This window comes from Nematocida parisii (genome assembly GCF_000250985.1).
Source record: "Nematocida parisii ERTm1 unplaced genomic scaffold supercont1.2, whole genome shotgun sequence".
Classification (NCBI taxonomy): Eukaryota; Fungi; Microsporidia; genus Nematocida; species Nematocida parisii.
Genome location: NW_013524647.1, coordinates 151,322 through 177,272, shown reverse-complemented (window position 1 = coordinate 177,272; position 25,951 = coordinate 151,322). Strand labels below are relative to the sequence as shown.

The 25,951-nt window shown below is 35.8% G+C and overlaps 22 protein-coding genes across 22 annotated transcripts; 9 read left to right on the top strand and 13 right to left on the bottom strand.

Annotated features, from left to right (window-relative positions):
• Positions 1-401: 401 nt before the first annotated feature.
• Positions 402-755, bottom strand: NEPG_00776 (uncharacterized protein; the record flags this gene model as incomplete). Its single annotated transcript, XM_013203151.1, has 1 exon — positions 402-755. The coding sequence occupies one exon, from the start codon at positions 753-755 to the stop codon at positions 402-404; it is 354 nt and encodes a 117-aa protein (XP_013058605.1).
• A 47-nt stretch (positions 756-802) lies between these two features.
• Positions 803-1,837, bottom strand: NEPG_00775 (uncharacterized protein; the record flags this gene model as incomplete). The annotated part of the gene is made up of 1 exon (XM_013203150.1): positions 803-1,837. One exon carries the CDS (start codon positions 1,835-1,837, stop codon positions 803-805), a length of 1,035 nt encoding a protein of 344 aa, XP_013058604.1.
• A 40-nt stretch (positions 1,838-1,877) lies between these two features.
• NEPG_00774 (uncharacterized protein) lies at positions 1,878-2,096 on the bottom strand (the record flags this gene model as incomplete). The annotated part of the gene is made up of 1 exon (XM_013203149.1): positions 1,878-2,096. One exon carries the CDS (start codon positions 2,094-2,096, stop codon positions 1,878-1,880), a length of 219 nt encoding a protein of 72 aa, XP_013058603.1.
• A 1,302-nt stretch (positions 2,097-3,398) lies between these two features.
• Positions 3,399-4,756, bottom strand: NEPG_00773 (uncharacterized protein; the record flags this gene model as incomplete). The annotated part of the gene is made up of 1 exon (XM_013203148.1): positions 3,399-4,756. The coding sequence occupies one exon, from the start codon at positions 4,754-4,756 to the stop codon at positions 3,434-3,436; it is 1,323 nt and encodes a 440-aa protein (XP_013058602.1). The 3' UTR covers positions 3,399-3,433.
• A 90-nt stretch (positions 4,757-4,846) lies between these two features.
• NEPG_00772 (heat shock protein 70) lies at positions 4,847-7,306 on the top strand (the record flags this gene model as incomplete). Its single annotated transcript, XM_013203147.1, has 1 exon — positions 4,847-7,306. One exon carries the CDS (start codon positions 4,847-4,849, stop codon positions 7,301-7,303), a length of 2,457 nt encoding a protein of 818 aa, XP_013058601.1. The 3' UTR covers positions 7,304-7,306.
• A 773-nt stretch (positions 7,307-8,079) lies between these two features.
• NEPG_00771 (uncharacterized protein) lies at positions 8,080-8,892 on the top strand (the record flags this gene model as incomplete). The annotated part of the gene is made up of 1 exon (XM_013203146.1): positions 8,080-8,892. One exon carries the CDS (start codon positions 8,080-8,082, stop codon positions 8,830-8,832), a length of 753 nt encoding a protein of 250 aa, XP_013058600.1. The 3' UTR covers positions 8,833-8,892.
• A 163-nt stretch (positions 8,893-9,055) lies between these two features.
• NEPG_00770 (uncharacterized protein) lies at positions 9,056-9,557 on the bottom strand (the record flags this gene model as incomplete). The annotated part of the gene is made up of 1 exon (XM_013203145.1): positions 9,056-9,557. The coding sequence occupies one exon, from the start codon at positions 9,555-9,557 to the stop codon at positions 9,126-9,128; it is 432 nt and encodes a 143-aa protein (XP_013058599.1). The 3' UTR covers positions 9,056-9,125.
• An 809-nt stretch (positions 9,558-10,366) lies between these two features.
• NEPG_00769 (uncharacterized protein) lies at positions 10,367-11,455 on the bottom strand (the record flags this gene model as incomplete). Its single annotated transcript, XM_013203144.1, has 1 exon — positions 10,367-11,455. One exon carries the CDS (start codon positions 11,453-11,455, stop codon positions 10,472-10,474), a length of 984 nt encoding a protein of 327 aa, XP_013058598.1. The 3' UTR covers positions 10,367-10,471.
• A 16-nt stretch (positions 11,456-11,471) lies between these two features.
• On the bottom strand, positions 11,472-12,007 carry NEPG_00768 (uncharacterized protein; the record flags this gene model as incomplete). The annotated part of the gene is made up of 1 exon (XM_013203143.1): positions 11,472-12,007. One exon carries the CDS (start codon positions 12,005-12,007, stop codon positions 11,480-11,482), a length of 528 nt encoding a protein of 175 aa, XP_013058597.1. The 3' UTR covers positions 11,472-11,479.
• A 40-nt stretch (positions 12,008-12,047) lies between these two features.
• NEPG_00767 (uncharacterized protein) lies at positions 12,048-13,007 on the bottom strand (the record flags this gene model as incomplete). The annotated part of the gene is made up of 1 exon (XM_013203142.1): positions 12,048-13,007. The coding sequence occupies one exon, from the start codon at positions 13,005-13,007 to the stop codon at positions 12,048-12,050; it is 960 nt and encodes a 319-aa protein (XP_013058596.1).
• Positions 13,008-13,584: 577 nt separating this feature from the next.
• NEPG_00766 (uncharacterized protein) lies at positions 13,585-14,031 on the top strand (the record flags this gene model as incomplete). The annotated part of the gene is made up of 1 exon (XM_013203141.1): positions 13,585-14,031. The coding sequence occupies one exon, from the start codon at positions 13,585-13,587 to the stop codon at positions 14,029-14,031; it is 447 nt and encodes a 148-aa protein (XP_013058595.1).
• A 47-nt stretch (positions 14,032-14,078) lies between these two features.
• On the top strand, positions 14,079-15,734 carry NEPG_00765 (uncharacterized protein; the record flags this gene model as incomplete). The annotated part of the gene is made up of 1 exon (XM_013203140.1): positions 14,079-15,734. The coding sequence occupies one exon, from the start codon at positions 14,079-14,081 to the stop codon at positions 15,732-15,734; it is 1,656 nt and encodes a 551-aa protein (XP_013058594.1).
• An 89-nt stretch (positions 15,735-15,823) lies between these two features.
• On the bottom strand, positions 15,824-16,902 carry NEPG_00764 (uncharacterized protein; the record flags this gene model as incomplete). Its single annotated transcript, XM_013203139.1, has 1 exon — positions 15,824-16,902. The coding sequence occupies one exon, from the start codon at positions 16,900-16,902 to the stop codon at positions 15,874-15,876; it is 1,029 nt and encodes a 342-aa protein (XP_013058593.1). The 3' UTR covers positions 15,824-15,873.
• A 187-nt stretch (positions 16,903-17,089) lies between these two features.
• On the bottom strand, positions 17,090-17,570 carry NEPG_00763 (uncharacterized protein; the record flags this gene model as incomplete). Its single annotated transcript, XM_013203138.1, has 1 exon — positions 17,090-17,570. The coding sequence occupies one exon, from the start codon at positions 17,568-17,570 to the stop codon at positions 17,115-17,117; it is 456 nt and encodes a 151-aa protein (XP_013058592.1). The 3' UTR covers positions 17,090-17,114.
• A 216-nt stretch (positions 17,571-17,786) lies between these two features.
• Positions 17,787-18,338, top strand: NEPG_00762 (uncharacterized protein; the record flags this gene model as incomplete). Its single annotated transcript, XM_013203137.1, has 1 exon — positions 17,787-18,338. The coding sequence occupies one exon, from the start codon at positions 17,787-17,789 to the stop codon at positions 18,336-18,338; it is 552 nt and encodes a 183-aa protein (XP_013058591.1).
• Positions 18,339-18,681: 343 nt separating this feature from the next.
• NEPG_00761 (uncharacterized protein) lies at positions 18,682-21,366 on the bottom strand (the record flags this gene model as incomplete). The annotated part of the gene is made up of 1 exon (XM_013203136.1): positions 18,682-21,366. One exon carries the CDS (start codon positions 21,364-21,366, stop codon positions 18,709-18,711), a length of 2,658 nt encoding a protein of 885 aa, XP_013058590.1. The 3' UTR covers positions 18,682-18,708.
• A 365-nt stretch (positions 21,367-21,731) lies between these two features.
• On the top strand, positions 21,732-22,322 carry NEPG_00760 (uncharacterized protein; the record flags this gene model as incomplete). Its single annotated transcript, XM_013203135.1, has 1 exon — positions 21,732-22,322. One exon carries the CDS (start codon positions 21,732-21,734, stop codon positions 22,320-22,322), a length of 591 nt encoding a protein of 196 aa, XP_013058589.1.
• Positions 22,323-22,324: 2 nt separating this feature from the next.
• On the top strand, positions 22,325-23,075 carry NEPG_00759 (uncharacterized protein; the record flags this gene model as incomplete). The annotated part of the gene is made up of 1 exon (XM_013203134.1): positions 22,325-23,075. The coding sequence occupies exon 1, from the start codon at positions 22,389-22,391 to the stop codon at positions 23,073-23,075; it is 687 nt and encodes a 228-aa protein (XP_013058588.1). The 5' UTR covers positions 22,325-22,388.
• Positions 23,076-23,241: 166 nt separating this feature from the next.
• Positions 23,242-24,039, top strand: NEPG_00758 (uncharacterized protein; the record flags this gene model as incomplete). The annotated part of the gene is made up of 1 exon (XM_013203133.1): positions 23,242-24,039. One exon carries the CDS (start codon positions 23,242-23,244, stop codon positions 24,037-24,039), a length of 798 nt encoding a protein of 265 aa, XP_013058587.1.
• A 443-nt stretch (positions 24,040-24,482) lies between these two features.
• NEPG_00757 (uncharacterized protein) lies at positions 24,483-24,838 on the top strand (the record flags this gene model as incomplete). Its single annotated transcript, XM_013203132.1, has 1 exon — positions 24,483-24,838. One exon carries the CDS (start codon positions 24,483-24,485, stop codon positions 24,807-24,809), a length of 327 nt encoding a protein of 108 aa, XP_013058586.1. The 3' UTR covers positions 24,810-24,838.
• A 73-nt stretch (positions 24,839-24,911) lies between these two features.
• On the bottom strand, positions 24,912-25,433 carry NEPG_00756 (uncharacterized protein; the record flags this gene model as incomplete). The annotated part of the gene is made up of 1 exon (XM_013203131.1): positions 24,912-25,433. The coding sequence occupies one exon, from the start codon at positions 25,431-25,433 to the stop codon at positions 24,912-24,914; it is 522 nt and encodes a 173-aa protein (XP_013058585.1).
• A 33-nt stretch (positions 25,434-25,466) lies between these two features.
• On the bottom strand, positions 25,467-25,934 carry NEPG_00755 (uncharacterized protein; the record flags this gene model as incomplete). The annotated part of the gene is made up of 1 exon (XM_013203130.1): positions 25,467-25,934. One exon carries the CDS (start codon positions 25,932-25,934, stop codon positions 25,467-25,469), a length of 468 nt encoding a protein of 155 aa, XP_013058584.1.
• Between the last annotated feature and the right edge of the window lie 17 nt (positions 25,935-25,951).

Below are 25,951 nucleotides of genomic sequence, written 5' to 3'. Positions count from 1 at the left end.
GATTCAGAAGGGGTTATAAATAATTATAAAATGGTTTAGAATTAAAATATGTAAAGAATATTTAATTTTATATTTTAATATCCACGTATAAATTACAAATTATATGAAAGTACATTCTTGATTAAATACAAAAACACATTATTATACAATACATTTATATTATAGCAAATAGACACAAATCTAATGTTCTATAGAGTGTAAGTATGAATCAATATTTTACGAGTTATTTATAATTTAGACCTAATGTATATCTGTCAGTTACAGTTATTTGAATACTTAGAAATTCAAAGTTATTATTATAACCAAAGTGTCTCAATTGCCATAAAACACGCTATTATATAAGTGATATAGCGTGCTATAGCAACTATATCATAATACAAGTTCAGGAGATAGATCTGTGCTTATAAAATCTCTTGGCATCGTATATGAACATGAATCTGTATATTTTTATATTTACAGAATTTTTCTAGAAATAGAATAAAGTACTGGCTATACATATTTTCCATGCTTGAAGAAATAAAAATATAGTCATATTTTTGCTTATTAATTAATCGGATACATACGCTTACTAAAAATGCATTGTCATCCAGGTGTTTCAATACTTTTTTAACTCTGCACATGTCCAGATTGGTTGTATTTATAATAGGCAGCAAATCACTGCTTTTCTGTAGAAAAACTCTATTTCCACTGGTTGATTCAATTTTTTTAATAAACTCAGCCTCCTCTATAAAAAATACCCTCTGGTCTCTTTCCATATAAAACTTTTCTCTTTCTTTTTAGCTTTATTTTATTTCATTTATCATTACAGTATTTCTTCAGCCTCCTTTTCCCGAAATAACACTTTCTTAGATGTAGGTGCAACAGGGATTATTTGACTCATTCGACCAGGCAGTGGGGATAGGACGTACTTTATAGAAGGAGAGTCATCTGATTGCCTTTCGCTCTTTGGGGTACTTGTTGTTTTGATTGTAAGATTCTTAAGTATACTAGGCAGCAGTATATTATATGTTCTGACAATTAGATTCTTAATTATTTCCTCTATGCTAATCCGTATTTTTCTGCTTTCCTCAATATAAAAAGGGCGCACAAAGCCAAGTGCCCGGTATATTTCATGTATTTTTCGCACAGTCATGTTTCTTCTGTAGACCTTTAGTGATACGTAAGTAAATCCTATAATAAGAATTTCTGCAGAGAAGTCTTTAAAATATCCCAGAGACTCTTCTTTCTGCAGGAAGATTTGTAGTATATTTACAGTGTACACCTCAACTTTTTTTGAGGCGGATATTTCTCTCATAAATCTATTAATTAGCGCATGCATAATTAACACAAATTTTCTATCTATAACTCTTTTCTCATAATTTTCATTTGCTCGATCTTCTGAGGACAGTCCATCTTTCTTATCCCCATTTTTCTCTATTAAAAAGTCTATGTCACACAGCTCAATTGGTCGGCGGTTATTATAAAATCTCTCTTTATAGTAAAGATTTAAAAAGTATGCCATTTCATATGATCTATAATAACTGTCGGCAATCACATTATTTTTCATTTTCATAAACATTTTAAACACCGGCTGTAATACCTGATACGAGAATCTGTCCCTAAAGAATGCATACCTCCCGCGCACTTCCTCATTTGTAAGCACTCTCATGAGCAGTTTATACTGCGCATACTCTACCTGCGTGAACTTGTTCATTCTTCTGAATCTGGCTATCTCGCGGACTATTTCTTCTAAGTCTAAATAAAACTCATCCGGCACGGACAGATCTGGTACCTGCGAAAATGAGAACATTTTGGGAATGTTTTCAATTACAGGCCAGAATAGCTCGCTTACTCGCATGTCTAATATATCACTCTCGTTTACTGTGATAGGCTCTTTCCTAGTCACAGCCCTTCGTATCCGCTTTTGTATCGTTAACTACCCCGGCAATATGCAAAGATGTAATATAAAGTCTTTTTATGGTTAGACTTGGATTGATTTTTAATATTCCTTCAAAGAATTCGTTGAATGGTTCTGTTACACCAAAGCTATCGTATGTCATTGCTTTGTTTCTGGCTGCGTACATTTCCAGCCAAGCGTATCTTTTCTTCTCATTCATCACTATTTGTTTATTAGAATAATATTTATATTAACAATTCGATTGTTCATATATGTCATGCAGTCTTATTTAATTTGTCTATTTTGGGTAATAGACTAGACTAATTTGTTTAGTGGAATATTAATTGTATTTTTATTGACATAAATATATTTTTATAGCAGATAAATACTGATCTATTAATGCATTAATCCTAATAGAATTATAAAGATAAATTCATAAATAAAAACAAAAAGATCTAGAAAGTATGCAGAAGACAGATCAGCATAGAATAATTAAAGAAAACCAAGTGTGCAGCGGGGAGCTAATTATATAACAGACTAGTCAGAAAGAGCAGAACTATAATGTATATACATAGTATTTTACAAATTACCGCCATTTATTAGTATATTAAATTTCGGATTATATCTATTTAGGAATATATGCATAATGAATTAGCAAGCCTTCGGGTTATTTCGGAATATAACAAAATCACTACAAAGCAAAACAAGACCAAATACATAGGATATTGCGTAAAATAGTATCTAAATTAGAAGAGTCCTCTTTAAACTAGAATTTTAGGGCATATTCTGGATTATGTATAAAAGAACTTTTCTTTTATACCGTATAGAACGCATGCTCTGCATTGAAAATAGGATATTTTTCGCTTTTTATATTACTGTGCGAGTTATTTTAATAATACTATAAAATATAATTATACTTGGTATGTTATAATACAGAGTGTATAGAACCAGGTCTATACTATAAAAAGTAGAATATTCTATAACTCAAAATTAAGGCAGACATATTTATGCACTTAATGTAATGCAGGAGAGCTCCTTGCCTAAGTATGCCTTTGGTTGGTTTTAAATATAACTGCCTTACATTGCAACTTATTTATAAGAATAGAATTGTTATACTTTTAGAGTTTTTGGATTATATTTCTGGCTAAACTATAAGTGCATTGTTTAGAGTCTATTGATTATATACACCCATATACAGGCATAGTGTTTAATTTGCCTGTATTTAGACAGACATTAATTACCTTTTGTCACATGGGGGCCAATTATACCGAATTAGGAAATATCGGAAGTACATCCAGAAAAGGGAATATTACAAACAAACTATAGTTTTAATTAAAACTAAATGAAATATAGAAATTAAAGAATGTCAAAGAATTTCGGGTTATTCCGGATTGGATGAATCCTATTGAAAATATTTATTCTGGCAATAGAATTGTCTATAAACTATTAGGTGTACCACTACAACAGAGGGCAACATACTTAAAAATTAAAATATAAACATGTCATACACCTTCATATACCACATAAAAATCTATATTATTTCAATGCACGGAAGTATTACACCAGATTAACTGGAGCAAGTACGTATTTTTTGTTTGGGAATGTATCCTCAGTTGACAGAACGTCTAATTCCAGCACAGCACAGTATTCGCCCACTACCTCTGACAGAGAGGGCGATGTTCTTCCCATATCCCCATTAACAAACTCCTTTATATACGTGCCAGAAGAAGACTTAATCTCTATTTGGAGCATAGTATTTTGATCTTTTTGTGTTTTCTCTATAACTATTCTACAGCTATGGATTGTTTTATTTCTTACTAAATTAGCTCTTCTGTGCAGCACGCGGATGGGGGTTCGTTGGTTTAGCTTTAGATCTGGCTCCATTAGAGAAAACGCTCTGTTCATGTCAGAGTGTGTATTGTCTGTTTCTTCTTTCCAATAAGTAGAAAGTAGCCTATTTATAAGGATCTTCTTTGGTACACTGCACAGTACTTTTACACTGTACACCTTGCTGTGTTCTTCCTCTATCTTCTTTAAATCTTTCATTGCAACTGCTCCGTCCACTAGTAGCGTGTCTAATATTTCTACATCCTTGCTCATGTTGTACTTTATATCTATTGGCTTATACTCTACTGTGTACTCTTCTACACTAGCCCCGCTCTCTGAAATAACATTGCACAGCAGGCCAACCTTTCTGGGAAGGTTTCTGCATGGATTTTCTATCCTGCAAATAAAGGGCCGTCCATTTCCAAGCATGCGCACGTCATAATCCTCTCTTCCTCCAGATATAAACACAACCTTATTTCCTTCAAAGTACTCTTTGAGAGGCTCCACCCAGTCAGAGACCGCTAGCATCCTATCTGCCAGATGGCCTCTGCCCTGCTGCTCTTTACTATTTAATAGCAACCCACCCTCTCCTCTTATTTCTTTCACACTTCTTTCTTCGCCTACTGCATTCTTCTGCTCCTTTTGCATTGCTTTGCAGCTCTCCATTATTTTTGCATCCTTCTTCATCTGCTTCTGCCTTCTTCTGCTTGGCATAGTCTCGCCAAATACCATTGGAGTATTAGATATACCTCTTATATTCTTTCGGTATCTGCCGCATATATAAATTGCATCGTTCACTAGCTTGACATTGATGGTTTCTTTTTTTATAATTATTTCAATTACTGTTCCAAATTCATTACTGGTGTATCGACCATATTTCTCTACTAACCTCTCTTTTAGGTATTCTTTCAGTGTTTTTGTCTCCGTCAGCTCTGCTTCTGTTGTGTCTTGTATAGATATCTGTATATTGTCAAATATTTCCTTGGTTTTGGCCGTTTCTATGATGGCTTGTTCAATTTCATTTAAAACTTCTTCCGGAATTTTCTTTTTCATTTAAATTTTAGTTCCGGATGGTTTAAATTACCAAAATGATTTAACAATTAAAATTAAAAATATTTAAAGATTTTTTTTTAATTTCATTATATGTCAATGTTCCTTAGACGAGTAGTTGCAGTTACATTTACAGTTGTAAGTGTTCTTGGGATAGTGAATTGTAGAGAGACAAAGTATGACGAGTTTACAGGAAATGCACCCATCCATGCAGACCAGAATAAAGATCCTTCTACAGTGGTGCTAGGAATTGACTTGGGAACAACCAACTCAGTTATCTCAGTGTTTGACAAAGTGAAGAAGACAGTAGAGACCATTCAGATCGACGGAAAGGTAAGCATGCCATCCTTTATAAAGATGGATGTAAAGGACGAGGGCATGCTTTCCAAGAACGTTAGAGACGAAATGGACAAAATTAGAAAAGACTACACCAAAGGAAGCCACTACTACTACAACGGTATGTGGATTAAAAACAGCTTTAAAGGACTAATTACTCCTATTGTTGGATGGCCAGCAATTGAGAGAATGAAGAACGAGAAGAACTCAGTAAAGAACTATATATACCGGTTTAAGCCATTGCTTGCCAGAAGTAAAATTGACTCAAAGGACTCAAATGTAGTCAAGACTACCATGGATAATGTGAAGTACATGATTAACCAGAAATACGATGCGAAGCTCGATAAGTCTGTGCTTGGAATTAGTATTAACGATGATAATGACACCGAGGTAGCATGGATTACTCCAAGAAGTCTGAGCACATTAATCCTTGATGAGCTTAGATTAAAGTTTGAGCTGCAGTGGTACAAGAGCCCTTCTGAGAGAACTGAAGAGGACAAGAAGCAGTTACTGCAGAAGAAGACTTGTGTTATTACTGTTCCTGCATACTTTGACTTTGTTCAGAAAGAAGAGACAAGAGACGCAGCAGTGTACTCTCTACTGAATGTACACCCAGATGGCATTATTAATGAGCCAACCAGTGCTGCAATTGCCTATGCGTACACATGCTCAAAGGCAAAGAGACTTTCAGATATGTCCGAAAAGAACTTCTTAGTTTTTGACTTTGGAGGTGGTACTCTTGACATTTCATATCTGAATCTAGATGAAGGATCCGATGTGCTTGTTGTAGACGGGCACGTAGGAGACAACTTCTTGGGAGGAGAGAATGTTAACGATCTTATCTACAAAGAGTTCCAGGAGCAGCTCAAGGTAAAATACAGCATTCAGCCAGAAAACTTCCCTATTAACACATCTCTCCGTATGAGATGCCTTGTTGAGGAAATGAAAATAGAATTATGTAATAAGCAAAACATTCTGGATGAGAAGGCTCGAAAGGAGCATCTTAGAAGCAACAGCAAGGATGAAGTTAAGTATGGCGCGGCCAATGAGGTAGTGAAAAGAAACTTAGTAATTGAGCTTGATGACGGAAAGCAGACAGAGTGCGAGCTGGAGCTTTCAGCAAACAGGATGGAGAAGATCTGTGCTCCAGTGTACGACAAGATTAGAAAGCTTTTGGACAACACAGTTGATCCAAACTCTAAAGGAAATGAAGTAGAGGGACTTATTCAGAAGCTTAAGACCGTAAGAAAGAAAGAAGACGTTGAGCACGTATTGTACGTAGGAGGATCAAGCAGACTCTTTGGTATAAGAAGACTTCTTATGTCAGAGTTTACTAGGGCAAACCACTGCTTTGACTTAGACCCAGACACATGTGTCTCTGTTGGTGCTGCATACTATGCAGCCTCATTAGAGGGCATGATTGATGAAGACCAATTCGTTGCCTTGGTTGATGCCATTCCTATGAACATGGGAATCAAGCTAGACCAAGACATGTTTGATGTCATGGCAGAGGCTGGTGCACAAGTACCAAATGTCTTTGAAAAATACTTTACTACAACTTCCGATGCACAAAAATCTGTGCGAATTGTAGTAGGGCAGACTCACTCCACCACCAAGAGGTTTAGTAACACTAAGACTGTTGGTACCTTTGATCTGAACATGCCACACAACACTCTTCCAAGAGGAAAGAAGAGAATTAAGGTAACATTCGACATTGGTAGTGCAGGAGATATGATTGTTAAAGCCACTGAAGTTGGTGAAGACGGTGCTGATCTACCAAATGGGCAAACCATCTCTATCACCAAGGATAAGACAAGACTTTCCGACATAGAGATTGAAGAGCTTAACAAGAAGTATGAGAAGACAAAGGAAACCGAAGCCAAGTGGCTTGAGAAGTGTGAAAAGACTAAGGAGCTTGAAGAAACCGTTCTTAGATTCAGAGACGAGGCAGCAATGCTTCCAGAGACCCATCCTAAGAAGAAGGTGCTTAACGACCTCTACAAAGAATCCAACTACTGGATTGAAATGGAAGTTAAGAACAAGAATGACATTAGCGACGATGAAATGGTTCAAAAAATACAAGAGAAGCTTACAGACCTTGCCTCTGCATATGCAGCACTTGGCGAGGAGCAGGAGCCAGTTGGAAAGCCAGAGCCAGAAAAAGCACAGGCACCAGAAGAGGCAGAGGAATTTATTCCAGCGGAAGACCTTTAAACACAAAATATTCAAACATCCTGTCGTTTTATCTGTAATAATAAAATGATTAGATGCTTATTCACTTTCTAGTTATACATATCGGTTCTTATCTTTTTCTTTTAATTAATATACGCTAATCTGAATTTGAATCTATAAAGGAAAGCAGGCATACTGTCTTAGTCTATATATATAGCTAACTCTGAGTTGGATCCGATTTATTTTATTTCCATTGGCCCATTTGTTTTTTCTTATCTGATTTACTATTCATTTTTACTCTTATAATATAAATAGTCTAATATTAACTAATGTATGTACCCGAAATAGCCATTAAATTAGTCTATTTTTCATTAAGATTCTATTATGTATTTCAAATTGTATATGAGAAAGCATTCTTTATTAAGAAGCAAATATTTGAAAGTGCCTAAGAAATAATGAATATAAGCAACTGTTTGTTATAATAAAAGAAGTTCGGGGTATACCCGGCTGGGCTGTATACACACACTCCTTCTTTATATAGAGCTGTTTGTCTATTTCGGGTTATTGATTATTTCATTTTTAATCCGGAATTGGCACAATCCTTCCAAAGGAGTATTTTAAGCAAATTTTTTCTCATAGCAGCTTAATACAAGCTATTAATTATATTAAAGGAGGAATAAAAAATAGTTTTTATATTGTATACAAATATCCTATGAGATCTGTAATTTGGCAGATTTCTATACTAAAATAAATCAAATATATTTATAAATTACGATAATAACGATAATATAAATAAAAAAATTTATTTATTTTGCATTATGAATTATTATTCAACGGGATCACCATTTTACCATGAAACAACAACTTGGTATGAGCCAACATACATACAGCCATCTATTATATCAGCTCCCATCTCTAGCACAATAATAGAGGGAAACACTTCACTGGGGACTGTAGAATTACATATTAACAATCCATATGTAATTCTTGCAATTTTAGTTTCTATTCTAATAGTACTATTGGTATTAGTTGGTATATCAGAGCATTCAAAAAGAAATGAACAAAATGCACGAAATGAACAATCCTCTAGACAAACACCGCCTAGTGATAATTACAGCGGGTCTAAACTCGCCTCAACAACCACCAAATACCAGGCCAGCAATGTGACTAATCAAAAAGGTTCACATGTGAATAGTCAAGATATAACAATTCCAAGTGCACCGCCTCTTGGTGTAAAATCGGATGATTATAATTCCCCTCCTCCTCCATACACCCTCCTCCCTACGAGAACAATTCCAAGTGCACCGCCTCTTGGAGTAGAATCGGATGATTATAAATACTCCTCTTCTCCATACACCTCCTATATGCAAAATATAAGTGAAGATAGTAATAAAATCTACGTTGACACTACAAATAAAGGTGGCTTAAGATTCGCTGAAACTGGTGTACTTGGCGAAAAATTCTCTCAAAATCGTGTTTCTGATTACTCACAAACATCTGCTCTAGGAGAATCTTTCAGTCAGGTAGAACCAAGAAAATTATCTTTTAGTAGTCCATTTAGCTATAATTAAATATTTAATTTATACATATTTTTAGTATAAATGATTATTAAAGAATATTTAAAATAAACATTAATTCTACTATAACTTAAATAAGATTTTATTTAAAATTATTTTCTAGCTCTATATATGCAATTATGAATTTCTCTATGTATTATTAAGCAACAATGCATAGTGATTTTGTTAAGTAGCAAATCATTATTAAAAGGATTTTTTAGATAGAAATTTGTATAGCCTGACTGTAGTATTCCTATTAGTTTGGTGTTGTGCTGGCTTATTTATAAATATATTTGTTTTTCTATCTTTTATTTGAATATATCACTTATTACATCTTCTTCTGTGCTGCTGTCTATTGGCTGAATGACATAAGAATTACAGTTAGAAATACTTTGTGAGTTAAGCCTTTTGCTCTGGCTATACAGCTTTGCAATTATTGCCATGAGACCTATAGATAGCCCTAAATTGTGACCCAGTGCTATATTACTGCTTAGCGATACATATGCAGTCTGACACTTATCTTGTATTTCACCCACTAGAAGCTCTTTTGTTTTTTTTGTACTATCTGATTTTAAATACTTTTTAATTAGCCTGCTTACATGCACTACATTTCTATAATAGAGAGTGCTTCCATACGAATTTGTGGATTTATAAATAACTCTTTGAAGCCTCTTGAACTCTTCTATGAATGGCTCCATACTTTCCACTAGAAAAAAAATAAAAGTACATAGGATTCTCATGCAGAATAAATTTAAAGCAACAGTAAGATGTCATTGTTAGCTGGTCCTTCTAGCTATTTATGTGCTTTCTAGCCATTTTATTTGCGTGCTTATCTTGTTTGTATTTTTATTTGGCATGCTGTCTTAATTATCATTTTCTTTAAAATAAACTTGTATACTTTTTGTTAACAAGTGGACATATTTGTTTAAATAAAAGGGATAATAATTAAATATTTAGAAGTGTAATTAATTGGATGTAACAACGAACCAATAAACCAAAAACAAATAGGAATAGGAATATACAAGAAATAAACTAATACGTATAAAAATCGATTATTATATAACAGCAGAAGTCTATTATATCACAACAGAGGTATACTATATCCCAAATTAAACATTTAAGCTGTTTTTTTGTTGACGGCATAGACATACACTTGTTATTTATTAAATTCCAGAAACTATATAAGAGTAAAAACTCTTATTATTTATGATAGCAAATGCACAACACAATATATCTTAAGATTTGTATGTATGAATTAGACTAACCTTATAGAAGATAAAGAATCTTTTGATTATTAGATTCGCAACAAAAGCAAAAATATACAAATCAAATTATTATCTTTTGATAAAACACAAATTATATAAATTGACTTATAGACTATTCAATAAATAAGATATTCACCCATGCTGTTTAGCAAGAACTTTTTCTTATAAATCCAGTATTAAAAACTAAAAATATAAATATAAATTAGTCAACATCTTTATTTATTATTAGAATTTCATTTCTATGGATCTCTTTTCACAGAAGATAATAGTGCTTTATCATATGAGACAGAGACAATTTTATGTTTCTAATGCCATAAAAAGACAAGAAAGAGCAATCGCAATTATTAATAAGTTGCATCCGTAATATAACAGTAAAACTAGTAAGACACTTATTTTGCTTGTGTCTTGCTAGAATTTAAAATCTCTGCTACACTTGATACCACACGGGATAAATAGATAAAATCGCTTCCACCACACAGCATATCACTTTCACAGCTGCCAAGTGTAATCAATAAATCCTTTAGCTGAGGAGTAATTTCATTCAGAGTTAGAATATAGCTAGAAAGTGCATGCACTACACTTATGGCAGAATATCCCATCAAGGCAATGTCTTTAGAGATTGAAAGCACATTCTCAACTGTACTGGCAGTTAATATCTGTTGAATCAGCTCTTTTGGGATGACTCCTGCTATTTCATCTATAATTGCTCTGTGCTGGGCATCTGTATCCAGTTGACTGCTTTTTTCAAGTGTGCAGGATCCCACCGTTTGCAGTAGAACTATTGCTTTTCGCAGGTCGCCCTCTGCTAGAGTTAGAATGTATAGCAGACTACATTCTGTGATGTCTATTCCTTCTTTTTTTGTTATTCTCTTTAGCACTTCAAGACTCTGGCGCTCTCCAGTTGATGGAATATAGAGCGGAACAAGTCTGCTTTTAATTGGGTCTATAACTCTGTTAATATAGTTAGTTATAAATATAAATCGGGTATTTCTGTGGGTGTCTTCAATAATTCTTCTAAGACAGTGCTGGGCATCAGCAGTAAGATAATCGCACTCATCCATAATTATTATCTTTATTTCTCCAGAATGCGCCTTGGATGCAGCAAATGTCTTTATCTTTCCTCTGATTGCAGAAATCTCTCTGTCGCTTGATGCATTTAACTCCAAAACATTCTCTTTTCTGGTAAGCTTGCTAGCCAGAATAAGCGCAAGCGAAGTCTTCCCACTTCCCGGCGGGCCATGCAGTATAATATTAGGAAGCGCATAGCTTCCTGAAAGCAAAGAAGAAAAAAAGTCTCTAATTTCAGAGGGTAGAGCCATACTGTCCAATTCTGTGGGCCTGTACTTCTCTGTCCATGTAATGTCACGTTGCATAAAATTTTATTTCAATTCGCTTTATTATTCGTGTTTTCTCTTTCTCTTTTCTGATCCTTTGCTGAGCACTTTTGGTCTTGCTGGGTTCTTTCTGTCACTGGCAGATCCGAAGTACTGGCACTGCTTTCTATTCTTCACTGGAGCCTGGAAAATGACCATCTGCTCTGGAGTTGGAGCAACTTTAAATATCTCATCAAGCTTGAAAATCTGACCACCGTATTTCTCTATCTTTTCTCTTGCTTTCTGGGATATACTTAAGCAAGCTACTCTGATTGGGTGTGGGATCTCAACTATGCTGTCATCTGCCACAATCTTTGTTACTACAACAGCTAACTTTTCTTGGCATGGAGCGGTGTACTTCACTAAATTTTTAAGTGTAAGAACAGATCTCTGAGTAATTGGCTTCTTGATGTACTTTGCGATCTTCTGGTACTCTGGGTGAGTGGTTCTTCTTGCTACAGATGAGAAAAGCTCAAATAGATTGTTTATTTCAGCATTCTGTGTTTTTGGGGTTTTTCTGCCTCCTCTTACTTTAGTTGGTCTTCCTAACATACTACTAGGGGTAAAATTAAAAGAAAAATAAAACTAAAAATTACATTGGAATAGCAACAAAACCGTTTAAAAAGGATTTGTTAACAAAGAAACGAGAATGACTCTCCTCTTTTCCTGCAGCCACGTACAAAGTCGATTCTTTTTGCATAAAGTCATTTGGAATGCCATCTATTTGGCAATAGCTTAAAATTTCTGCGGTTTCTGCAATTGAGACAATAATTATCTGTCCATTCGAGAAGCCGATTGCCGCGGTCCCTGGAGAAATAAGCTTTAATGAAGAGACTTCAGCAGATGCTTCATCCTCTGTTGGTATGTGCAGACTCTTAACAGGATCTGTCTTATTTATATTATATAGATGGAGAGTGCTTCGATTTGACATAACTATAAATTGCTCGTTTGTTACAAACGCACCATATAGCGCATGGCCGTCTTTAAGATTAAACAAAAGCTGTGTGTCTTTTTCCAGTTTAAATATTCGCACAGTCTCTGTTAGCTCTGCTGTGCACAGAAGAAGCTTTTTGTCTGGAGACATAGATGTGGACTTAATTGGGGTGTTTGGTCCATACAGCGCTTTCATAAAAAGAAGATGAACAGTTTTAGACCCCTTTGACTCATTAATATCTAGCTTCCACAAAAACACTCTATGGTCTGCCGAGGTAGTAATAATTTCTGTCTCATTATTCTCTGTTTTTATCGCGTGTATTGATATAATCTGTCCCCTATGCCTTTTTGAGATTCTTTTATACTTTTTATCACAGAGAGATTTAATTTCTCCCGTACGAGCACCCACCAGTAGAATGCCATCTACAGCACAAATGGCTGTTGTTGTGTTTTTATCCTTTACTAGAACTTTTCTTTCTTTTGCTTCTGAAGAGACTGTAACTATTTCGCCGGACTTCTGTGCAATGGTTATTTCGCTGTTTTGTATAGTCATGGCGGTTGGCGGCGACTTTAGCTTAGAAATTAGCGTATGTGTCAATGCGGTTGGCTTTGCTGACATTAAAAAAACTGAATATTTTCCGCATAATTAATTATAAAATTTTTATAATGCTTGCCCAGACACTTGCCCTACCGTACAGGACATCACTTACGACTATATAATTTTTGAAAATACAGCTAATTTATTCATGTATGGCTCCAAATTAAATGATAAAATAAAAATCTATCAAGTACTTATCCATTTACAGTTTAAAGCCCGTTGAAATGAATTATCTTTGCTTAATTGGCCCAGACATATAACGCAAAAGTCTTAAGTTCCATCAGCTATTGCATTAACTAATTTCTTGTAATAAATGATTTTGTATAGTGCTATTACGCTCTAAGTAAAGCAGCACGGGGCCATGTAGTATGTTTAAGCAAATATATAGTATTTACAGACAGTAAAAGGGCTTCATTTGATGGCGGGATACTTTTTTCGCTTTAATTAATAGTATAAAGGTATGTTAAATCAGTGCGCACATGCATGGCAGACAGTATAGTAGTAAAGATATCACGGATATGCTAGATAGGCGCAGCAGTTTCTTTTATATCACAGTTGCCAGTAAAGAGTATTTCTTTCGATTTTTATTTTTCTTTATATGTGTATAAGTGATTTGGCTGGAAAAACCTGCGGGGGGCTGCTGGCTATTGGCAGTGCAATTTTTATACTTGTCTTTGGAAACAGTTACATCATTTTTCTTCCTATTATAACTCTGCATCTGTTTACTAACTGGTATAGCAAAAAAGCCCGGTCTTTTTCCATGAAGAAAGCAATAACTGCACTTGAAGTAATTTTTTCGATTTGCACCATATTTGGCTATTTTGTTATTAGCAATGCGGTCTTTCTACTTCTCCCTGGGTCAAGTGCGCTGGAAAAAGTACCTAAAAGCGTGGTGTGTCTGATGTATTTGTACTTTTTCGTTTACACTGTATATATTGCTCATATATTACTAGGATACCTCGACCAAGATATACAAGAAGAGGAAGACTCATCAGACATAATACGGTACCACCAGATGAAGACTTTAAACAAACAAAGCCTATGAATAGAAAACATTCATTAAGATGCAAAATTTTAGCTAATTTTTTCAGTATGTCCAGTTATAATAAACGTATACGGGAAAACTATCTGTCAACTAGAGTAAGCGATGAAAGAGAGAAGATGGTCGCACAGAACGCCTTTTCCTTTGAGAAGCTTGCCGGGATTGATTTGCAAAAGAAAGAAATAATGGAGGCATTAAAGATGCCGCTAGAATACTATAAGTGCTATGAGCGCATAGGGGTAGAGCCTGCCAGTGGCATCCTAATCAGTGGGCCATGCGGGTGCGGGAAAACTGTATTTGCAAATGCAGCGGCAAAAGAGGCTGGGCTTCCAATACTTTCGATTACAAGAAGCGACTTTATTTCAAAGAGTGGCTCAACAGAGGACAATGCATCTGCCATATTAGAAAAAGCAGTTTCATTTTCTCCTGCTATTATACTAATAGATGACATAGATAGGTTCTGTATGAAAAGAGAAGGCCTAGAGAATGAATCAGACAAGCGGGTGGTTCTTCGGGTGGTTGAGTTTATAAGTAACCTTCCAAAGAAAATACTCGTTTTGGCCACAGCCACTACAATTGACGATGTAGATCCACTTCTTCGAAGATCTGGAAGGCTTGAGCGAGAGATAAAGCTGATGGTGCCAACAGAGTATGAGAGACTGCAAATAATACAAAAGCTCTTTTCAGGCACCTCACATGAAAGCCTAAACTATCAGATGATTACAAAAGCCACACCAGGGTATGTCGGCGCGGACATTAAATTACTAGTTACTGAAGCAGGGCATTCAGCAGTTAAGCGATTTGTAAGAGAAAAAGAAAACATCACTGCAGTGAAAAGCACCGAATCAGAATGTTCATTAATGATTACGCAGAATGATGTATCTCTAGCGCTATCAAGAGTGCAGCCGGTTGCAAAGAAAGAAGGATTCACAACAGCATCAGAAATTTCCCTAGAAGACGTAGGGGCTATGGAGCATATAAAGAAGATTTTAGAAATGGCAATTGTACAGCCTTCTCTATACCCAGAAAGGTTCCTAAAAGTTGGAATAAAAAGACCGGCCGGTGTTCTTTTGCATGGGCCTCCTGGAACAGGAAAAACAATGCTGGCACGAGCTATATCCAACAAAACTCACTGTAACTTTATTTCTGTTAAAGGACCCGAATTAATAAGTATGTACTATGGAGAAAGCGAAAGAGCTATTAGAAAGCTTTTTGCAAGAGCAAAGGCATCCCAGCCGTGTGTAATATTTTTTGACGAGATTGACTCGATATGCAGAAAAAGGGATGCTGGCACAAGCAAGCATGGCGATACATTGGTGAATCAGCTGCTAATTGAAATGGATGGATTAGAGGGCAGGGGAGCAGTATACGTCCTTGGTGCAACCAATAGAATAGATATTTTAGACAGAGCACTCCTCAGGCCAGGCAGATTTGACAATATAATTGAAGTATTGCCGCCATCGCCTACTGAGCTCATAGAAATACTTGGAAAGAAGCTTTCTAAGCTAGCAGTTGATAGTACTATTAACCTCGAATCCCTCTATCTAGAGGGCCTTACTGGAGCAGAGGTAGACCTTCTTATAAGAGAGGCAGGTAACATATGTCTCCAGGAAACCCCCTTAGACCAAGATCCAATTATTGGACAGCAGCACTTAGAATACGCACTGGGAAAGATTCGAGACAAACAGTACTCTATTCAAAAATAAAGAATAAAAATAATCTATAAACACCTTTATAATATTCTATTATATTATTACTTTAACAACAATGTAGTTTATATAAGATCTTATGTCTACTTTGGCTGTATATATTTGCTTAGTCTAAATAAAGTACACTTTCATATTATTAGTATGGCATATAGTTACCACATGCCTTGAACATAATAAAGGCACCCATGCATATTCCTGCTGCCATGCCTACTCCTGCATATTTTACTAAATTGCCAGAGTATTGCGGCTCTTTTATACTTACAGGCAGGGACTCTTTCAACACATTTGTATCTTTATTATCAGATTCAAATTCTCGTATTTTTTCTTTATATGCGTTTTCTGATCCCTCACTTGGCGCAGAATAATGTGCATTTTCTGGTTTTGCAAGTTTTTCAGAAAGCTCACTTAAAAGGGTCAGCATTTTCTGGTTAAAATGCGATTCATAACTTTCTAATTTTTTAACCCTGTCTGTTGTAAATTCAACTGTTTCATTCGCATTGGTTGTATTTGGGTTCTCGCTTTTTTCTATTATGTCATTTATCCGAGACAGAATCTCATGGCATTTGTCATTTGTTCTATTGGGCTTTGTACTCCTAATATTCCAATTGTATAGTGAATCTTTTCTAGGAAGAATGTTGGTATTTCTGGAATCCTTTATCTCTTTAAATTCATCTAACCTTTTCTGTCTCTCATTTTTTCTGTTAATAATGAATTTGTCAGTCAATCCGATATTTAGCTCAAGCGAGTTCTGTGTTTTTTCTGCTAGGTGGTTGGCACCCTCTTCCACATCCTCTAAAATACTTTTAAACTCATACTGCGTCTCATCCGGGGCCTCTGGAAGTATTATTGTATTGCTTGTATCTAGATCGTACCTCGGTGATTCTTTGAAGGTGTTTTCTAGCTCACACATGTCAACTTTGTTGGTCTTTGCTGCGCTTATTATTACCTCAACTAATTTTTTCATTATCTTTTTACTCACCCGCACTTTTCTGTAGTCATACATCTTCTTCTTTACCTCATAGAGAATATCCATGCTTCTCATTGGCATGCTGAGAGCAATTGGAAGAGTGTCCAGCGAATGTATTAGATTCTCAATTGGCTGTTCCCTCTCCACGCCATACATTCTATTTATAAATTGGTCTATTTCCTCTGCTCTGTCCGCCATCTCTCTTCTAGTAATAAAAATATTTACATCTTCTGCTACTAAATGCTGCTGCCAAAATATTTGGGCAGAGCAGAAGTAGGCTAGCTGCAAATTTTGGATTAATAAACTAATAAAACATAAAAGGACTAAAGAGTGCAAACAAAATTTAAAATAGAAGAAGGCTTAACAGTAAAAAAGAGTAAGTTTATGCAGATTTATTACGATAATGCAATCTAATGCTTAGCAAATATCATAACACCAACAAGAGCCAGAATTATAAGCACAAACAGAACGCCCAGAAGGCATGCTGCGGTTTTTATACTTCTTTTCTTTCTTAGTGTTTTTAGGTCAGATACAAATTCTTCATGCATATATACTATGAATGCTTTCATTGTATCTGATTTATAGTCCTGTTTGAGGTCCATGTATCTGTTCACTTCATCTACACTTACTATGTAGTATACTGACTCTCCCAATTTTATATGCTTTCTTCCCATTCCCTTGGCTGGGTTGAGCACATCCACATCTTTTTTTTCTTCATTGTTTGGCTTAATCTGGTCTTCGCCCTTTTTGTCCAAAGATTGCTCTGGATGGTTTGGTTTAGGTGGGGCTTCATTCTTTGGTGCTGGGTTAGTGTTTGGTTTTTCCAATACTGTTCCTGTCTCTGCTACTGCTGCACTTTCTGCCATAAATCACCAGGCCTCTTTCCCTATATACAGGGAAAGGGGCACACACCAATAGAAATGTGATATGAACGATTGGATTGAATTCTTCATTTGAGAAGAAGCGCAATAAGGAAGTGATCTTTTCTCCGTTCTATTCAGGGGAAGGATGTGAATTTAAGTGTATGCGCAGAAATTGAATGTCGGGCTATATGTGAATGAGTGTGCTGTAAGTTTTTTAAAATGGCGCAGCGGGAAAAGAGCAGAGGGGAATTTAAGAACGAAAAGGTTATTCCTAATAGCATTAGCTCTATATTGAGTGATCAGGACGAACTAGGAATTGACAACATTCGATTAATAGACTATGGAGGAAAAGACGACGAGATTTTCAAAGACCTGTCCATAAATGACCAGGAGAGTATAAGTGAGCTAGACATAACAAAGATATATGAAAACGAGCTAGAACAGAGCGATGATGATTTAAGCATAGATGAAGATGAAATAAAGAAAATAAAGGGATTTGAAGAGAGCATAAACCAAAAATCTCGGAACAACACCCACTTGTTAGGCACTTTTTACCCGCAGATAGACACAGCCTACAACTCAAGAGTGGCTGATCTAAACAGTGATGTTGACAATGACATATGCAAAGAAAATATTAAAAAGATTCACAGCTATTTAAAAGAAGATCAAGAGAAAGAAGAGGAAATACAAGTGGAAATCGAAAAGACTTTGGAATATATTCGCAAATTAAAGGACACCTCTTCGGATGCTGCAGCACATACCAAGTTATAAATAAAAACAGTTCTATTTCTAAATAATTTACTGCCATGCATGTTCTACTTTACTTTGGGGTTGCATTAAGCTCTCTATTAAATTCTTGTTTCTTTGGGATAAATAGGATTCTCCTGTATTTATGTATATGCTCAATAATTTAAATAATAATCAGATGTTGTGCAGTTATAAAAATTGAATGTTCTGTATTTTAGTATATTTTTAAAGTGTACACACTCAGACTTTAAACTAAAAATAGAATAAAACATAGCTAAATTAAAATGCGTTGTATTCTTAGCTATAAGAAGCAAAAGCATTGAATACTAGTCCGGATATATAGATGTAAATCATTTATTAGTTACTCTTTGGTTAATAATACTTCATGTTGTGTCTACTTTGGCGATTTTTTCTGTCTTTTATCTTTTGTTTTGCTGGTTTTATGCTTTTTATTTGGCATGGTTCGATTAATCATTGCTTCTGTTTTCATTTTGGTTGTGTATACCTTTCTCTTTTCTTCTCGGCTCTTTATGATTTCATTGATTCTATCCTCTCTTGCCTTCTGCTTCTCCTCTTTCATTTTTTCAACCTTAAAGGAGAGAGTTCGTAGAAGCTTGAGCTTGTGGATAGTTTCTTCTGATCCCACCATTTCCTCCTTCTCTTCATCCTTTTTAAGCATAGAAAGAGGGGCCTTAGACAGCACAGATTTTGGAATGGGAGCTGTTCGATTTGCTTTAGGCTCTTCAATCTCTCTATACACGCTGTCTGATTTGGCCTCTAGCTGCATCCCCTTTGCATCTCTTATCTCCTTCAGAAGCTTTATTTCTCCTGCATCTGCAAAGTTTTCTGCATTTAGGTATACCTTTGAGGGTGTGATTGGGAAGAAGCATGGAAGGAATATAATTTCACTCATTTTAATAACTCCCTCAAACGATGCTCGGAACACTCCGTTTTTTCCCGCCTTCTTTATTTGCCCACGCAGACCGCTTACTGTTTTCAGCATAGCGCCTTCATACCGCGCAGCTTCTTCTTGTGTGTGGAACATATCCTTCACAAAGACAGTGTGCCCTTTGATTTCAGACGGGTACCCAATGAGCTTTAGCTTTTTCATAATACGAGGATGCCCGCCAATTTCACACTGCACCCCATTTGCAGCAATTCTAAAGTTTTTGTCTTTGTTAAATTTCCTAAGAATGGTAAAGCTAGTGCCAGGGGGATGCGTTGGCGCATAGAAGGTTACATTGCATGTCATACTGTCAGGTATATACTTTAGTATTCGATTCCTAATTGCATCCTTTAAAGAAAAAATAGGTGTGGTCTGGAATCTTCTCCAGCCCATCGAGATGTAGTGGGCTTCTTTTGTTTTTAACGTCTTTTTAAACCACTTATGTCTTTTGACTCTTCCCTGGATAAATGTCATGGAAAGCTCTTCCTCCTTGTTTGCTCCCAGAATAAATATATTCTCTGGAGTATACGTGTTGGAAACAGCCATTGGAAGCACAATCATAAGCTTTACATACCTGCCAGGAGCAATTCCCTCCAGATGCTCTTTTGACTCTGCAGAGTGTCTGTCTAATAGGCCTTGTGTTGCAAGCTCTGCATCTTTTACCTTTTCTTTTTCTTGAGTAAATATATCTCTTTTATCTTTTACCTCTTCAATATACTTGTCATTAAAACGTTCAATATAATCTTCTTCTACCTCCTGTTTGGTTTTAAACATCATTTTCACTGCCTCTTCAGTCATTTCATCGCTTTCGGTATCAGAAATATGCTCAATTGAGAATACATCGGCAGCAGGTGTGCTAGCTTGCTGCGTGTTGTTCTGGCGAATCTCTTCTTCTAGCGAGTCTTCGCTATCTGTCATGCAATTATCTGGCATCACATCCTCCGGACTAATATTCTCTAGCTCTTCTGATGCATTGGAAAGGCCCTTGTTTATAGCCATATCTGGAGAAACCTCTTGAACTTCTGACTCAAGCATAAGTTTTTTGTCTGGCTCTGAAAAGAGAGAAAAGGGCTTTTCTGCCACCTCATTCGTATAAACAGGAGCTGGCTGATCGCCCTTTGGCTGCTTTATGTCCAAATACACCGCATCTTGCTCTACAAGCATTCCTCTAATATCACTAGTGGGCGCGTATAGCGGCTTTTTTCTTTCGCTTAGCTTTTTCTTTTGTTCATTTGTTAAAGGACATGGATCGTTTACAACAGTTATGCTTTCTGCTGAATAGTCGCCGATTCCAGGAAGATGGAATACAGCGCTTCTTTTTAGTGCAATTCCTCCCCGCACGTACCCAGTGAGCGAGAATAGTTTCATACCACTAGGAACACTTATATTTAGGTCTCCTTTGCTTTCTTCCTCTAATAATTGGTCTGCCACAATATATGGGTGTGTAGATCGCCACATAAAAGGCCTATATTTCATTTGTGTTATATACCGAGATGCCTTAATAATATCCCGGTCCAAATATCGACCTCCAACAACCTTGGACATTGGAATGACCTTTATTCCATTGCAAACTTCAGTCCACAGGCGCTTTTTCATCTTTTTAACAACTGATCTCTGTTTTGACACGCCGCCTTCTATCATATCCACCTTTGTAACAACACACATGATTTTAGGAAACCCATGCGTCCTTAGCAGATTAAGCATTTCAAATGTTTCTATTTCCAGGCCAACCACAGCATCAATAATTAGGATCACCAGATCAGCCACTTTAGAGGTGTCTGCCATTGTAGGAAGATCTGCTGGGCACTCATAGAAGCTCAGCCGTTTTGACTTAGCGGCCATTAAAGTAACAATTCCATTAATTTTTTGTATTTTTTGCTTTGTATAGCACCGGACAATTGAGTTCATGAAAAGAGTCTTTCCCGAAGAGGGAGGCCCAAATACAACAACCATGGGAGGCGCTGGTTCAACCCCATAAGATCGGGTGATTATAGGAGTCTGGTACTTTCTCTCGTCATACTTAACTTTTTTAAGTGCTGCCAGCCTGTTTGTAGCTAGTTTCTTTGTTTTACGCTGAATGCTTATTTCCTTGGCGCTTTCACTCATTCTATAATTTTGTAAAAATTTGCAGCTCTTCAACGGCTGTTCAGAACCCAAAATTTACTACACTGGCCAGAAAAGATTATTTGCATTCATTAATAAGTATTGCATAAACTATTTACTAAATATGCAATCCTTCACAAAATAAACAATATTTACCTTTATTTCCAATAACTTTCTCTATACACCTTAAAAACATTATATACTCTGCCATTTAAGGATTTGTTGTTGTATTTGATACACTAATTTCGTTTCTCTTGATCTGAACTATCATCTGAAAATAACCCGAACCATAACTAGTGGTTTCTATATTCTGGGCCCAGACCGGCCAAATATAGTCTAAATGAAAAAGTAATTTTCACATACATCATATGCCAAACACAAAAGAGAAGCTAAGCACAGAATTCTTAAGATATGCAGTAAGTACGGGAGTATTTGGCATGGGAATGTCACTAGGTGTTCAGTCTCCTGCCGCGCTTATGAACATCCATTCAGCAAGAATCTTTTTAACCATCCAGGATGTGAAAGAGCAGTGGACGTACTCTGGAATGGACCTTCCTAGAACACTTACATCGGTGGGGAGCGTGCTATCTTCCTCTGTTATTCTTGTATCTGGGTACTCTCGAGCAGCCCGTGTCACTGAAAGCGCATATCTTGCCATGGAGGCATTCTGTAAGATAGAGCAGTGGGTAAATATTTGGAAGGTAAAACGGGCCCAGTCTGTGCCGAGCAATCAGCTTATGACTATTTATTCAAAGGCCTCCTTCTCCGCAGTTATTTCAGTTGTAGAGCTCCTCTCTTTCATGTTTTCTATATGGCCGGTTTATTTCTTAGCAAATGTATTGAAAGGAAGCCATTTCCTATACACTACTTTATATGCACTGTTTAAAAATAGCAGCCAGAATTCTGGCACAGGAAAAAAGAAAATAGACATGCTTATCAGTGCGTGTTTTAAGCAATAAATATAAATAAAATCAAAACACGCAGACTCTTATCTATATTAAGGCCTGCAGCCGGCTTTAAATACAATGTCAGTAAAGCAGAGTAGAAAAATCTTGCCATTCACTGAAGTTGCAGTATATCAAAAATCTCCAATTCATAGTATAGCAGGCATAAACATACGCATAGACAAGATGATTGCTGGATTATTTATATTTGGAATAGTTTTTAAAACTCGGGTTATTTTTTGCTCTGCATATGTTTTCTCTATAGTTATTTCAAAGCTAATAGAGCCAATTCTAGGGATTAATATATACATTGCAAAAGTCATTTCTCTTGCTGGCCTGGTATTCCAGATAATTATGCTTCCACCAAAGGGAGCTATACCAATAGTTCTTACACTTATTTCACTTCTATTGATGTACATTGAGGTACTAACAACAAACCGGGTGCCAGAAGAATACAATAGTATTCTATGTGTAGGAATTACTATGATACTCTTTATTCAGCTAGATATGATCCTTAAGTTTTCCTGGAAGGAAATGACTATATCCCTACATAAATCACATACAGCACAGGATTCTGTCAAGTTCATACTACTTATATATTTAGGAATGCTTACATCCGCCTTTTACAGGTCTATATATAGTGCAATGCAGTTATTTAGCAGAAATGTTCTGCTTAACATACTGAATATAGTAACTGCAGGCACAATTACAATTTTATCTTATTTTGTCTATAGAATTCTGCACAGTTGTTATATTCTTATAGAATAAACTGCCATATGCAAATAAAAAGAACAATTCGATGCCAGCAAGGCTGTATGATAGGGCAAAGCCTGCGGTCAAATCATCTGTGAAAAAATAGAATTTAATTGGTTAGTAGGTGTCTGTTAGTAATTGGCTATTTTATGTGTACAAGAAAGGAGTTAATTTTTGTAGTATGTCGGAGCTGCTGGACTTTCTAAATAAAGCAAAAGCAACAAATGAAACAATTTCTGCTCTTGTAGAGTGTGTGTCAATCGCAGATGCTCTCAAGAAAAAAGCCAGGCACACAGAAGAAGAAAAGCTACACCAAATATGCGAGGCAATGGAGAATCTGTACAAGGACTTTAAAAAAAGAACAAGCGCAATAAAGCAGGACTTAAACAAAATGAAAGAAGAAAACAATAGGCACTTAGACAGGTACGGGTTTGACAGAAGTTTTGCCACTAGAAACAGTTTTATGCAGAATCTTTTGAGAAGGCTTAGCCTAGTTATACAGGACTTTGGCAGAGTCCAGGGAGGCTTTGCCACCAACCAAAAAGAAAGGCTAAAGGAGCAATACTTAATTGCCAATCCAGATGCAACAGCCACAGAACTGAATCACTTAGAAGAAAAAGAGAAAGGAAAATTGATTCTTCAGTCTGCATTCACCCTAGGAAATAAAACAGCAAAGGAGGCACTTCTTTTAGCAGAAAAAAGAAGAACTTCATTAGAAATACTCTTAGAGGGGATAACAGATCTAAAAGACCTAGCAGATGACTTCTCGGCTATTATAAGAAATGATACATGCGAAATGGATAAAATTCACATGGGGGTTAATTATGCAAATGTGCAGACAGGCACAGCACACAAATTAATTAACAAAACAACAAAAAGAAAAATAAGACTTTTCAAGGCGAAAAAAACCACAACTCTTCTGGGCATCATTATTCTATTTGTTATTCTGTTTCTTCTTATATTCAAAATAGCACACTAGATAATAAACTATTATTACGTTATAAATTACCTGTATGTTTGTAGGAGTAAGTTTATTTGTACATTAGTGAGAAGTTTGGTCCTATAGGCAATATACGTTGTTCTGCTATCTAATGCATATGTTCTTAATTGAATACAATAATTCATGCTAGAATAGTCTCTTTATAGTAGTATAATAATAATGTTTAATGCCTTCTCTGAATTGGCCCATATTCCAGATTTTTTAACATCTGCTCACTTACAATATTCTCTCTTTTTTTCTTATTAGAATTTCAGACTGTATGATTTTGCAATTTAGGGTTATATTAATGCAATGTTCTTAAGATATTTCTAAATAAAAGCATTCACTATTGTGCCAGAGCAAATAATGACTGCTGTTAGTTTTAGTAAATATTTAAAGATTAACATTAACTGTTATAACACGAAAACATAAAAAATTATTTTATGCTAGCGCCAATTAGTAGAACAATTCTTTCTGCAGAAGCAATGGGTGCTCTACCAGATATAATGAAAAGGGCAGAGTGTAAAAGAGGGATTAAAGCCGTACAAAAGTCCCTATTAAATAAGGGTGATGGCATAGTTGTAATGGCAGCTGATGTCGCGCCTTTTGACTTGGTCAGTCACATTCCAGCACTATGTTCTGATTCAAATGTGCCGCTTTTATACATAAATAGCAGATTTGATGTTAAAACGGATAAAGACAAACCTACTACCTGTCTATTCATTCCTTTAAGTATCCTATCAAAAGAAGAAGCATTACTTTTACAATAGACAATAAACTAAATATTTAACTGCCAAGTATCGCATATAAAAACCATTAGCCGAACAGCTCAATTTATGATAAACTTATATTTATTCAATAACCGAATTCACTTAATTTGCTTGTATTCTCCTAATTTTATCACACAAAGAATCCAACAACTTCTTTCCGGTGGTTTCTATTCTTATAAGAAGATCTTTGCCGCATTTGCAGAGTTCACAGGTTCTTAAGAATCCTTTGGCTTTCTCATATCCTGGGACTTTTTCTGCTATAATGTTTGCACCAATGCAAATTCTACACAAAACGCACTTTGCCACCTCAAGACCTTTTATCAATAATAACTCTGCTCTAAGCACAGCTAGCTGTAAAAGTCTTTTCAGAAGAACAAAATATTCATTTGTAAGAATTGGTTGCATAGCTGGCATAGAGGATAATTTTTCGCCTATTTTTCTGAAAATACCCAGTGATACGAAAGCGTACATAACAGCAACTACTGCTACAAATGCCCCAATTCCTGTAAAGCGGCTCTTCTTTGCTTTCTTGTTTCTTAAAAGAGACTTCTTTAGATCCTGTGGCTGCTTGTTGTTCTCTTGTGCTAGTTTATTCTGCGGCTTGACTACTTTCCAATTTTTCATAGAAAGAAAAAAAAGTCTTGCTTAAGAGGTCGTTTACTCTTTGTATCGGTCGTGCAGTAAATTTCTAATATTATTCTTAATTGCTACATCTTTACAGTCTGAGATGTTCTCACATGAGTGTCCTTCTGGGATGGAGTGCTTAATACAGAATGATTTTGAGCAGAACTTACACTCTAAGTCACTTGAAGAGTTAACCCGGTTTCTGCACATGGACAAAGCACACTTATTCTTAATCCCTGCTATTGTTATTTTGGGGTTAGTGCACTTAAATATCTGATCTGCAGATGTAATCAGTTTTTTATCTATCTCTAGCCGAATGCAAGAGAGCCCAAACAATTCCTTTGCTTTTCCTTTAATCTCTTCAAGTATTCCTTCCGATACATTCACTGAAATAGTTCTTTCAACATAGTTATGCACTATTATAATGGATATTTGTCTTACAACTGACTGTGTCTCTTCTACTTTATGTGTTGAGGTTACTGCTGGCTCACTTGACTCCATATTCTGTTTGTAATTTT